Consider the following 14213-nt stretch of genomic DNA (forward strand, 5'->3'; position numbering starts at 1 on the left):
CATGAAAGAGGTGTAGGAAATAACGGGCGATAAAGGCAGAGCAGTGGCTGTGCAAGTCCGACGATAGTTGTCGAGGTGCAGTTCTGACAGTGTTTTATTGAGGGCAAAGAGGTCTCAAGAATAGATTCCATGATAATTGATCTGATTCCATTGACTTGAAGACAGAATCAAATTTCGACCTTTTTGATTGAATTAAGATTCTTGAGAATAAAAAATCAAGGCTACCAAACGTGCTCCATCCAAGAATCCTTTTCTAATTTTGATTCCTAATGAAGAATTTTGAGATACCAAACATGGCCTTTTAAGTTTTCAAAGATGCCTCCAGAAACTTCTCAAGCCATAATGCAGATATTATTGAAAAATTACCAAATGTTAAGGGGTTGTTTGCATGGCATGAGATGAATTTATACATCAACTTACTCATTCATGATGAAGACTTGCCCAAATTAGAAGTATGAGCGAATTCTAAAAAACTACTAATCTCATTACTCATATTATCGTTTACATTCTCAAAGAATTTTTTTTTTTGTTTTTATCAAAGGTAGCCTTTATTAAACCAACTTAGTCCTTATTTGTCTTTGCAAAGAGAATAAGATCATCTGCCAAAAACAAGTGAGATATACTAAATCAAAATAGTTGCCAACACTCACACTTAACTGCCCCTTGGATAAGATGATTGAACTTTGCAATGACCTGAACAAAAAGATGAGGAGAAAGGAGATCTCCTTGATGCAAACCCCTTGTTAAGTGAAATTTATGTGCTTTCTCCTCATTCCATAGTAGTTGCATGCTTGGAGAAGAAATGCATTCTTTAATAAAATTCAATATTATTGGCAGAAACTTTAATTCTTTGAGGCAATCAAAGAAAAATTCCTACCAATTCAATCGTTAATCTTTCTCCAAATCGATCTTAATGGCTATAAAAATTTTCTTTTGTTTCCTCATACATTGCATGGAGTGAATAATTTCCTTAACAAGAGTAATGTTGTTTGCACTCTATCACCCCTTCACAAAGCTACACTAGTTAGGCGTAACAATCTGAGACATAACATCCTTTAATCAATAACAATGACTTTCATCACAATCTTATAAATAACCTTTCACAAACTAACCGTCAAAATTCCTTTATATTCTAGGAGTGATCCATATTGGGTATGTTAGAAAATGAACTAATTAATTAAGGATAATTCTAGAATAATAGAGAAACAAGCAAGCTAAAAGTAGTGAAATAAATCAAGAATAATTCGAAAGTCGAGCCTCTGGTTGAAGCAACACAAAAGCAGTAAAAAAAATATGAAATGCTACAAAACAAAAATTAAAACTGACATATAAGTATTATAAATAAGAGTCTTAGGATGTTGTAGCTTGTGTGAGATAAACAGCATGTTATGTAGCGTGCAAGTGAGAGAGTCAATGTGTGTGAGGTGAGTGAGACAAAGAAAGGGGTGTGAATTGGTCAAATAAATGAGTCCATTAACATTTGTTATTTTACGTTGGTAAAAAAAAAAATTGTTATTTTACATGAAAAGTTAATTATAATCAAATCCCATAACTTAAAAGTATTTCCACGATCTGCCCAGAAAAAAGAATATTTTCACAAAATTTACAAAACGTACTTGTAAATAAATCCCATTAGCACCTATATGTAATTTTCCCTACAAATAATTGTTTAATCCAAACTGATCCCATTAAGAAGCCAATCAAGTCTCAACTACGCGAATAATTGGTGATTTGACTTAAGTTTTATCAAAGTCAAAGCAAACTATACTTTGGAACACATAATCGATAGAGCAATTTTTTTTTTTTTATAACCATCAATCAATAGAGCCAATTTTTTTTAAAAAAAAACATGAAATCTAATAAAAATTCAATCTTGACCAAAAAAAATGTCATAAAAAATCATTTAAAATATATAGGTAACTTTTTTAAGCATTCAAGTAACATTTTCAATTAAGAACTCTATAAATGACCTCTAATATTAAAGAGATTAATGTAGAATAAAATAGTTGTCTATAAATGAGAGGCAAAATACCTTATATAAGGATTGCAATTTATTAATAACGTTTCTTTTTTAATTAGAGGAGCATGCACCAACAACCTGAAATTACAAGCAAAGTTAAACCCACAACTTCTCACTTACATGGGAGCTTAAATGCTACTAGGCTATAAGGCTATTGGCACAATTTATTAATAACTACTTTCATCTCATCTGCACAAATTAACAATGGTAATTGCTTCTCAATTCCAAAACAATGATAAATATTTGTTATCAGAATACTGAATACCAGGTTGTCCAACATTTCTTTACACCTCAAAAACATACAATCAACTATTTTTAAACAAAATTAAAAAAAAATCATGCAGAAGTCATGTTTCTCTTGAAAAATGAGTGTTTACACCTAAACTGAAATTGAATATTTCCCCCAATAAAAAAATTGAGACAACAATAAAAAAACAAAAGAAAAGAAGAAAAGAAAAAGAAACATGCCATTCTCGGGATGCCAAAAGAGCATAGACTGAGAAATAATCAAACAGACTATATATATATATATATAAATAAATGGTAAAACTACAAAGTTTCCTAGAAAACTTTTACCTCAAGGATCTCACTGAGTTTTGTAGAGCCTAAAAACAGGAAAAAGCAAGCCATTGCATGCAAATGCATCAAACAGCTATTTCTGATCCCTAAGAGACCAGAATGTAGGTGGTTGCCTCACACTAATTGAAGAAAACGCATCCCTTGATGCTCATATCTACAAAGTACACACACCCAGCTTTAGACAATAATGTCAGAAAGGGGCTGACGTTGTTCGTCGGAGCTGATATTTCGGCTCAGGAGGCGGTGCACAAGGCAACATGCTCTCTAGCTCCTGCAAGTTGAAAGGAAAATTTAAAATAGCAAAACAAAACTCAACCTCAGAGTAAAATCAATGCTTGGATCATTGAACATGAGCATTCTTGATGTGATCCCTCATTTTAAATCATACTCCCTCCAATCCAAAACATAAGCATTTTCTCTCAACTAATCTTGGTCTAAAATATAAGCAACTTAACATTTGTTTAAAAAAAAAAAATTCATTTTACTCCTTGTACTCGTTAACTTTGTGAATTTATAACTTTCTTTTCACTCATTGTAAATTGAAACTAAGGGTAAGAATGGAAAACAATATCCATTTTCATAAGAATAAGGATTTTATTGGTATGTGGATTATTGTCAAGAGCTGCTTATATTTTGGATCTCAGGGAGTAGTGTTTATCACATTTGTGCTTCTCCAACTCGGTCCCGACTCAAATCTTGACTTCTTAGTTAAATATCGACAGTCTTTTTTGTAGCATCACAATTAAAGTACATGTGCATACTTTGTGAACATGTCAGTGATTTGGCTGACAAGCCTAATTTGAACGATGAATGATGACAGATACATACATAAAGATCAATAAACCAGTTCTTCTAGATAGAGAGGTATGTCTACTTAAAAGCAGGTGATCCAAGTCCACGAATTAGTAAGGGGAAAAAATGGTCAGAATCTCATAGATACCGTTCAAATATATGAAACTACATTGAGTAAACATTTACGTTCTGAAACAACCTATGGTACTAAGTAGTCAGACATTCCTTGAAATTCATTATAGAATCTCCTGATACAAATAATGGTAAACCTCATATCTTCATTTCTGTTGCAATGACTCAACCTGGCTTACTATATTTACCAAAGCATACATTAATATATACAGTCTAAGCACATTGAAAGTAACAAAGATTTTCACTTTTGCAGAGAAGCTATGGCTTTGAAGATAACACGGACCCAAAAAAAAAAAAGTCAGCAGTAATAAGGATATAGGAACAGGCAAAAAACTGACTCAACTGAATTTCCTGGTTGAACAAGCTAGACTATTCAATATGCAATACTTGTGAAACGCTTTGAAAAACTATACTGAATTACGTTTCATTTTACCTGATGCCCTCACACACACACACGTGTCACATTGCAAGTGGAGATGTTTACTCGATCCCTCCTCAAAATTTGACCCCTAAGTATAATTAATATATATAACTAACCAATTACAAGGATTTTTTTCCCCCCAAAGTTCTGGATAGGACGTATAAATATAAACTCTGCATTCTGTCTATTTTATCAAATGAATCATGCCATAAAACACTTATTTTATTTGTTCATGCTAAAACAGAGTGCATTTGCAAAATGAAACAGTGCAAGGCCAATTACATGGAGAGGATGAATAACATGAAGAGGTAGAGTTGAAGAGAATCGCCAAGTATACACGCCAAATCATGTGAGAGAATGAAGAAGTGCAGAAGAGAGCACAGGCAGAAGAAATTGAAGAGGAGGGAGACTAGTTTAGGACATGGGGAACATGAAACTGGACATGGGAAACGGGAGACATTTAATTGGTGATTGACTTCTTTTGATAAATCAGGTAACAGTAAAACTGGAATAGAAAATTTGTCAGACTAACGATTTCAATCATAATATTTTCAAATCTATTACTTAATAATAATTTTTTTATAGACACAAAGTTTAGTTGAGTTGGGACTGAACCATTCATAATAAGCCATGAACACACACCCAAACCCTAGTTAAATACAATTTTTCACTCCTGCTATATAATAAATCCACGCTTTTTCTAATTAAATTATTTTGCATTTTTAATATATAATTTTAATGACAATGAATATGTATCCTCCTCCATTAGCAGGATAACATGTACTAAAATAACACAGTGACCATAACTCACCTTGCACCGCAATCGACATAAATTAATGTACCCTGTGCAACCCATACCGCATATCATCGTGAACCATGAATTAGGTAACAATGAACTGAACATACCCCAAAGAGTATATATTTATATATTTTATAGTGTACTGAAATACTGATTAAGGTAATCATTAGAACTATCAAGGAGTAACAGTCAAAAGGAACATTTGAAATCCACCAAAGCTACTATAGTGCCAAAATTGTTCTGTCCACAAAGTTGGCAATGCTTGCTGATTTGAAAATGCCTATACAATATAATTATGACAAAACAAAAAAAGTAGAGAATTCGTCTGATTATATGATTTATTAGTATTATAATTCATCATAGTTTCAATCAAGCATATCAAAATTCATAAATTATGGGAAATTGAACGAATGAAACATGGTGTAGCATGGGTCAATATAAACAACTTGTTTCTTTAAAAATTATAAAAATGAATTTGAAAACAGACAGGGAAAGAAAATCATTTGCTCCAAACATCAATTCAAAAGATATTTGACACAAATAACAAACCGCTTCCCATCTACGTATTTAAAAAAAAACAATATTTTTTCATTATGTTCAACTCTAATCCATACCAAGAAAATTCCTCATGCAAAGTGTTTTTGAATACAGTGGATTTGCTATTTCTTAAAGCATGCCAAGCCAATCAACCAGAGGATTCTGAAAAGTTATTAAGAAATTGCTGGCTAAACCAAATCATAACGGTAGACTGGATACCGATAACAAGCTGATGCTGTGAAAGCCGTTGATAGTGTTATTATTAAAACATTACTTCCCAGACAGAGTAATGCGGAAACGCCTATTATTGCAAAGCACTTCAAATTGTAAGATCAAGCGTGAGCAGAGAATTTAGTGGAGACAATGACAGTCAATAAGAAACTCTACTTCTCTACATATATTATGAATTCAAATCTTGACAAAATCATAATGCATCAAGTTGTCAAACACCATTAAGAACGAATTTAAGAATAGCACATCCTATTTCCAACATGTATTATGAAACAAATAGATATTACTTTACTTTTAAGACAGAAAAATATATCCAGTACTTTGAATTGATAGATAGAGATATGAAAAGAAATCAATCCAAAATGACAAAAAAGAATCTAACCTTCTGTTTCCTCAACAACTCATTTTCCTCTTCCAAACGTGAGACTTTATTCTCCAATTCATGAGTGTAAGCCTGCTTTTATCATTCAGGTTAAGGAATCTTACCAGGCACTACCAGACCTCGAAGAATGAGAGCTTAAACAGCATAGCAATGAATCAAGAAGGAAAGAAAAAATTAACCTGCTTTCTTGCTCTTGAACGGGCAGCAGATTCCCGATTCTTGATCATCCTTTTCTGCCTCCTCTCAACAGTTTTCTCAATCATGTCATCTGGCGTGCCTCTTTTTCTACCAGATGTCTGTGTATCTGACAGTGGTCCCATCATAGGTGAAGGCAGTGCCACTGGAATTTCAGCAAAAGGAACATCCAGTGCAGAACCAGCTCCCATATGTAATGGCTGACCCATATTATGGCCAGGCATATAAATTCCCATTAAATTTTGTTGAGGATGCTGATATTGTGGTTGTGGATACTGGATCCACTGACCTTGTTGAGGAAACTGTGGTGCTGAATCAGTACCAACCACGGGACCTGTATTCTTTTTATCAGAAGAAGCTTCCGCAACAACTCCTGCTTTCACCAAGAAATCCTCTAATGTCATCTCTCCCAGAGTAGGCTGCCTCTCCCGAGTCTTCTTCCCCTCATTGCTTTTGTTTTGTTGGATATCTCGCCAAACCTCATCAACTGTCTTCTTGCTTAGTGCACTAGTTAATGACAGACTAGCTTGACGCTGAAGAGCTGTTTGACTAGCTTGTGCTGGGCCTTCAATGTCCATGCCCATAGACTGGTTTGCCTCAGCACTCCATACGTTTTTTAGAAGCTCGTCAAGGTTCATACTACTTAATGGCTTTCCTAAGTCACCCAATTGATTCTGAACCTCATCAAGTGTGAGACTGTACATTGAATTTTGCCGCACCAAAGGCTGGAACTGTGACTGTTTTCCATTACTGTCACCGCCGCCTTGAGACCCCATAGTTTGGATACCCATTCACCAATTATGAGTGTCCCACTCAGACTTTTAGTGCTAAAAGACTAAAGGTAAGTGATCTGAAATTTCCATCCTGCCCCACAAAGTCGTAACCTAACACAAAACTCAAAAGTAAGACTCAATTTTGCAAAGATTGTTCAAAATTAAGATATCATGTAGCCATAAAGAGGAACCATAATTTCCTTTGACAATAAATTTTTTAACATAAAACCAAAGGATTAAAACCGGTCCAGAAACAAGATGATGAAGCAGACCATCCTTTCAGAAGAATGAACCAAAACAGTTGTCAAGTCGAGAGAAGAATCAGAGGAATATTCTGTTTTTCTTTTTCCCCTTTTATAAACTGAACAAAAAATCAACTTTCAAAAAATCTCAGAATATGGAAAGGAGAGCAATTTTCTAAAGGGAAAGAACACTGGTATGCATGTCAGATCAACCATTCACTGAGACAATAATAAATTTAAGCAAGTGAGGATCAATAAACTCAAAGGCATCCTTCTTAAGACAAAATAAGGACACACTCTTTTTCCCAGATAAACATCGAAATGGATTTTGAAATTTGGATCACCTGCATGCAGGCCCAGCAGACAGAGTCAAATAGTTGTCTCAAATCAATTCCCTTTGAACCCCATACCAAATGTTCAAACACAGAAACGCCCATCGGAACTTCCGTTTCTAAACCCTTTGGGAAGAGCATCAGGGTCCGATTTCCCATAAAGTCAGATATGGGAAAACGATATGAAACAGAGAATGGAGAAAATTGATCAAAAATGAAATTAAGATAAGAAATTCTTTCCCTAGCATCCAAAACACCTGCAGAAAAATTAACTGAGTAACAGGGGAGGCAACCAGAAAGAAAAACCGTTTGCATGCGAAAAATTCAGCTTCACTGTCCCGAAAAAAATTCCCGAGAAATGCCAGGAAATGAGATCAAACTCACCACAACCCAAGTCCTTGTCGCTGAAATACAGTTCCAAATTTCAAATTTGGAAAGCATATAATCATAACATTAAGAAGCAAGAGTGTGCTTTAACGGAAAAATATCAAATAATAAATAAAATAAGTAAAAAGTACCTTCCTCCCTGAATCAACCAGAACAACCGATCCGAAGTTATTCACTGAGTGATCAAAACAATGACTCAAAGCGAAATGTTTTTGCGAAGCAAGAGGATGAATAAACCCTCCACGACTGTATATGCACAATGTATTTTGGTTTCGCAAAGACCATTCCAGGTGGGCGTGAGAGAGAGAGAGAGAGAGAGAGAGAGAGAGAGAGAGAGAGAGAGAGAGTGAGAGAAGGATTGAGATTTACCCAAAAGTTTTTTATACGCAAGAAAATAATGAAAGTTTACTGCTTTGTCTTGGATTTTCGATTTTGTCTGCAAATGAGGAAACTTTACCATGTGGGGAGCCTCACCTGGTAATCATGATCTATTTCTGTTTTATTGGCTCACACTGCTTCTGTCGCCCAATCACGCAACTCCAAGTAGCGATCTCATGTTCCACTTACAATGATGATCTCACAAACTTTTGTGTTTATTTGTTTATGCATTTTCTATAGACTTGGAGATCAACTATATAATTTTTAACTTATAGTGTTGATGATAAAAATAAATATTTTTAAGTAATTATAATAAAATATAATAATATTGTTTCTTATATAAATTTTACATTTATGTTATTAATAATTTATTAATTCTTAAATTTTTTTTGCTTGCCTGCATATATCTTCCTATTTTATTGAAAACATGATTGTATGTTAAATGAAAATAATTTTCTTTCTAAAAATTTAATTATTAATTCATTATATTGTAAATAATTACTTATTTTTATTTTTAATAGATTCAACCCCGAGGTGTTAATTGTTAGATGTCGACAAGGCCTATCCTTCTTATTATAAATTATTTCATAATAAGTTTTTGTATTGTTTAAAACAATTATAAAATAATTTTCAAACCAATATTAGATTAATATAATTGTTTTGAGATATTGTCTTAATTTATAACGGAATCCTATTACATGGCGCAAAGTTTAAGAAATAATTCACATCACTCACTATGAATAATGTAATATGCTATAGATTTATATTTTATATTTTATATTAATAATATTTTTAAAAAAATAGGAAATAATTTTGAATTAGGCTTATATAGTTTATTTTATTTTAATCAAGCATTTATAGTTTAACTAATTAAATTTTTTAATCTTAAAAGTTAAAATCCTTACATTTTTCCCTTAAACAATAAAATAAAAAACTTTTATATTTTTATTAAATGATTATATGACTTTAAAATTAATTACATAATTTTTATAATTCAAAATTTATATAATTAGGTTGTTTTTTAAATATTTTTTATACATGTAAAATTTTCATTAAAAAATTTTAATAAAAATGTAAACAGTAGATTAAATCATTTTTTTATTTTGGCTAAAAGTATTCATATTAAATTTTCTGCAAACTTCAGGAGTATTCTTGTTTTATAAAATTTAATAATTCATTATTAATTTTAACATTCAAAGGTCAATATATATAATGGATAAAACTATAATTGCTCAATTAAAATAAAGTAAACTATAAGGATCTAATTCAAAATTGATTGAAACTGTAAGGATCTATGAGTATATTTTTCTATAATTTTTAATTCCTAAACTTTTTTCAATTATCATTTTAATTCTTAAACTTTGGCTTAGCATAATTTAATCCTTAGAGTTTATTGAAATAAAAAAATTATAGAGACTGAATTATACTAAATTAAAAGATTACAAAGACCACATGGTTTTGAGTTAAATACAATTATAGTCATAGGAATTAAATTATCTTGATTCAAATTTAAACACTAGATCAATAATTAAGAACAAATTCGAGGATCAAAATTATATTTTCTTTGATTTTAAAACAATCCTTTTTATATTTAAAGTTAAAAAAATTGTGTAAATAATTTAATTTAAAGTGCAATAAAATATTTGCAGACACAATTGATTTTGGATAAGATTGATAATAGTGGACTTTTTTTTACAAAAAAAGATATTGATAACACATTCTGACTTGAAAAAAATTGTAATTTTTCTTCGACATGTATGTGTGTATTTGAAAAATTAAAATGTGAATCAAAATAGTACTCCCTTTGGTCCTAACTCCTAAAGTGTAAGAGTTAGAAAACTAATTTATAAAGATTAAGAAAATTAGTTAAGTTAATTATTTGTAAAAATGTGATAAATAATTTAGGAAACTATCTCATTGATAGAAACACTATTTAATATGTGCAATGGTAGAGATAGTTTAGAGAACAAACTATAAACTTGAGAGACAAAATGTATTGATATCTTACATCTTACATTTATTTTTAAAACACGTCCTTTAATTAGCTTCTATATTCAAGAAAAGAAGAAATATAATTGATTATTTGATAATTGCTTGAACAATAATCAAGAGAAACTACAATGTATGATAAAGAGGACACAACAACAAAAGATTGGGGTAAAAAGTGTGTGAAAGCATAATACTATTTTTTGTTCTTTCTTTTTAACAAAAAATAATAATAAAGCATTATGGGAACAAAAGTGGTACATGGTTACAAATATCCATGAGATCATTCTTTACCTTAAAAATCTAAAAATAATATATTTTAAAGTTAAAATTTAAAATCATTATAATCAACTGTGAAATGACATAAATGCTTCCAATCTATTTCTATTAAGAGGTGCCTTTTATAAAAATACATCGGGTCTTTAATATAAGTCATATAGAGAGTTAAACATTTTTCAATTTTACTACTAGCAAATTACAAAAGAAGAAGAAGAAGAATTTAATTCCAATTTAACGTTGCTATATACTTCCTCTCCTTTTAATAAAGACAAAGTTGAAATATTTTAAAATAAATTTAGTGAGTTAATTGTCATTCTATAATTTTAATAAATTAGTTGAAAGTAATTTATAATAAAATCTAGAGCGGCTACATGTATACAACTACAAGACACTTAAGAAAAACATAATTATTAGTTCTTATAATTTTAACATATCCCCATATAGATTCATTTATTTTATCCCATTTATAATATTAGTCTCTATATTTTTTAATATGCCTGAAAGGATGATAAAATAACACTAACAATATTAAATATATATTAACATTTAAAGCCATTAATCCGTGCTAAGGAGAATTATAATTTAACATATTAATAGCGTTATCTACCATTTTTTTTCATGTTTCATGTTTCAATCTATTGAAGCATGGTTCCACCTCGGCACAAATATTAATAACATTAGTCAAATGTTAGTATATTTAATATCATTAATGTCACCTCATCATTTTTTGGATATATTAAAAAATAAAAGGATTAGTATTGCACATGAGATAACTTAAAAGGGCATGAAAAAAATGGGGGAAAAAACTATAAAGACTTATACCAAAAGCATGTTTAAATTATAGGGATTAGTAAGTATATTTTTCCAAACATATAGTATCATATAGCTTATCTCTATTACAATTCCGTCCAATTTTTTTAAAAAAATTTGAAGTATCAAGATTATGTGCCTGAGATATATAATTTGAACTTTGTGCTTCTAAATCGTAGGGTTTGAATTCAATTCGGTATTTTTTAAAAAATTTTCAAATTACATTCATATATATATATATGAAGATATTATAGATGCTTTTTTCCTTCCAAAATATCATAGATTGTTAAAGAAAAATATAATTGAATGCTTATAATAAAAAAATAATACCATCTTCCTTGATGGTTGATTAAAAGAGTATAAGCTTTAGAGACTAAATTATTATAATTTATAAATCAAAATTAAAATAAAGGAGAATATTTTTTATTAAAAATATTTTTTTTTGAAAAAGAAGGGAGAATTATATTCAAAGATTACTCAAAAAAATTATTCATAAATATGAACTAATAATAAGTTCCATCTAAAAAAATTAAGTCACATTTTTATTTTAATAATAATTTATTTCACATTAATTCTTATATATAAATAATTTTTTAAGCAGTATTCCCTCTATTTAAATATATAAGACATTTTTTAAAGAGTTGGATGTTAAAAATGTAAGGCATTTTTAATCTTTTGAGGTGTAATCATTGCTTTTTAAAAAAATATTCCTATTAATAATAACTTTATATTTATTATAAGGTGTTTAATAAAGATAAATATAAAAAGATAAGAATAATTGAAAAGTAAGTAATTATTTTATTGAGATGTGAGATTTGATTGAAAATATTTTATATTTTTAAATAAAAAAAATATTTAAATACGAGTCTTCCAAACCAGAAAAAGAAAAAGATTGGAGTGACGTTTCTGCCTGGAATTTGGATCGTCAAGGTTCAAAAGGCAGACGAAAAAAGGATGCAGGTGCATGGACCGTACAAGGGCAGGTCCGCAGCCTATCCCAATTGTCCCATGACTGACTTTGGTCGTCTGGTGGCAAGTCTTAATTTTGTATCGAGTTTTTTTAATTTATTTTAACTATTGATCTTTTTATTAAAAAAATATAGTAAAGTAATATTGACGTGCTCTGAGATAAAAAATAAATAAATTATGTAAAAATTTCTTATCTCATGTTCTCAATTACATTTGTTTTATGGAAAAATTTGTCACAAAGATCAAAAGTTCAAATATTTGGGCATAAACCTCAAACAAAGACATTAGAACTATCAATTATAATCAAGCCATTGAACTGGCCCTTTTCAATTCAAAAAATCTAAGGTTAGGTTGTTATTTCAGAATGTAAAATGATAATTTAAATTTAAAAGGTTGGCTCTTTTAAGCTTTAAATAAAAGGGTCAACTATATTTTTTAAATTTTAATATTAAAAAATTAAATATTATGTTAATTCTAAAATCATAGTCTCATTTCACTTGGATGAAAAAAAAATATATAAAAAGTTTAATATCTTTACCACTATTGAGGCTTCATAAAGAAAATAATGAAATTATACTGATGTTAATGATAATAAAAATTATCAAGATTTTATTGATAATGCTAGCAAATTCTGATTATTATTGGTATTAATTTTGTAATATTATTTTTTTATTATATTTAAATTTATTATTACATGTATTGACTTAATTTTTTTATAGATTTAATATTACACGTAATAATTTTGTTGAATTTTAAATATGTTTTTTTAAAATTTTTAAATTAAAAAAAAATATAGGGCCAAGGTGCTCACGGCCACTGTTGAGCTAGCCAAACTAAAGCCCTGAAGTGTAATCGGGCTTTATAGAGTCGGTCTAACCCTAATTGACACCTCTAAACATAAAGTTGACAAAGAATCGTGATCCTAGAGTAACAATATACTTCGTGATGTATCAGTTTTTAATTTGTAAAAATTATTTCCATTATGAAAGAAATTAGGAAAAATCATAAATAAATCTTTTCAAAATATGCACATAATAAAATAATATCACAAAATGGGATAATTATTTTTGAAGTCTATGGAAACTTATCTATCATAATTTTTTTTACAAAATTATGTTATGACAATTTGCAAAATAATAAAAAGCATAGTTATTAAAACATAAACTAAAGTTGTTAATAACTTAAGTAAATTTGTTACTATAGGACGTGTAGTTATTGAATGACTAAGTCAAAATTATAACCAAATGTATCATTAATATTTAAATTTAAAGTATTAATCAATGAGTTGAAGTTGTTAATACAGAAAACATATTTGTTATTGGATAACTAGATTAATAATTATGCTTTCTATATTAATAACTTTACCTTTATCATTAACGAACCATTTTAGTTTAAGTATTAGAAATTATGTTTTTCTAATTATTTTTCTTAGGTTAAAAACATAATTTTGCAAAACTTTATGTCAAATAAGTTTTTAGAGACTTCAAAGTAATTAGTACATTTTGTGATACTTATTTTTCATTTGTTTATTTTGATAGAATTTATTTGTCATTTTTTCAATAAATTAATTATGCGTTGAGTGGAGAAATGTTGCCCTATTATTTTAAACATACAAATCAATGGAAAAAAAAAATCACAAATATGTAAATGATAAATTCCTTTAAAATATACAAATAATAAAATGGTACCACAAAACAAAGTAATTATTTTGAAGTTTACTCATCTGTCATAATTTTTTTAAATAAAAATTATGTCTTTGACCAATAGAAGAGTAGTTATTAAAACATATATTTAAACTAGAGTTGCTAATAATAAATATAAAATTATTAAAGCATACTCTTTCTATTTAAAAATGTAAGGTATTTTTAATCGAATATCACGCCTAATAAAGTAATTACCTACTTTCAAACTAACCCTATTTTTTTATATTTACCTATATTAAATACCCTATAATAAATATAAAATTACT

The 14213-nt window shown here is 29.2% G+C and overlaps 1 protein-coding gene across 1 annotated transcript; it reads right to left on the minus strand.

Moving 5' to 3' along the window:
- Positions 1–2524: 2524 nt before the first annotated feature.
- Positions 2525–8123, minus strand: LOC129316838 (ABSCISIC ACID-INSENSITIVE 5-like protein 2). Its single transcript, XM_054961209.1, has 4 exons — positions 7954–8123; positions 6073–6972; positions 5894–5965; positions 2525–2870 (listed from the first exon to the last, which is right to left on the minus strand). The coding sequence occupies exons 2-4, from the start codon at positions 6877–6879 to the stop codon at positions 2790–2792; spliced, it is 960 nt and encodes a 319-aa protein (XP_054817184.1). The 5' UTR covers positions 6880–6972; positions 7954–8123; the 3' UTR covers positions 2525–2789.
- Positions 8124–14213: the final 6090 nt, after the last annotated feature.

Source organism: Prosopis cineraria, unplaced genomic scaffold (genome assembly GCF_029017545.1).
Source record: "Prosopis cineraria cultivar Desert tree isolate PC_DT_omini unplaced genomic scaffold, ASM2901754v1 PC7, whole genome shotgun sequence".
In the NCBI taxonomy this organism is placed as follows: Eukaryota; Viridiplantae; Streptophyta; class Magnoliopsida; order Fabales; family Fabaceae; genus Prosopis; species Prosopis cineraria.

Coding starts and splice junctions, on each gene's coding strand:
- LOC129316838 (XM_054961209.1), bottom strand. CDS start 6,879: ATGGGTATCCAAACTATGGGGTCTCAAGGCGGCGGTGACAGTAATGGA. Junction 5,966..6,072: donor GTTCAAGAGCAAGAAAGCAG/GTTAATTTTTTC, acceptor TGATAAAAGCAG/GCTTACACTCATGAATTGGA. Junction 2,871..5,893: donor AGTTGTTGAGGAAACAGAAG/GTTAGATTCTTT, acceptor TTCAACTTGCAG/GAGCTAGAGAGCATGTTGCC.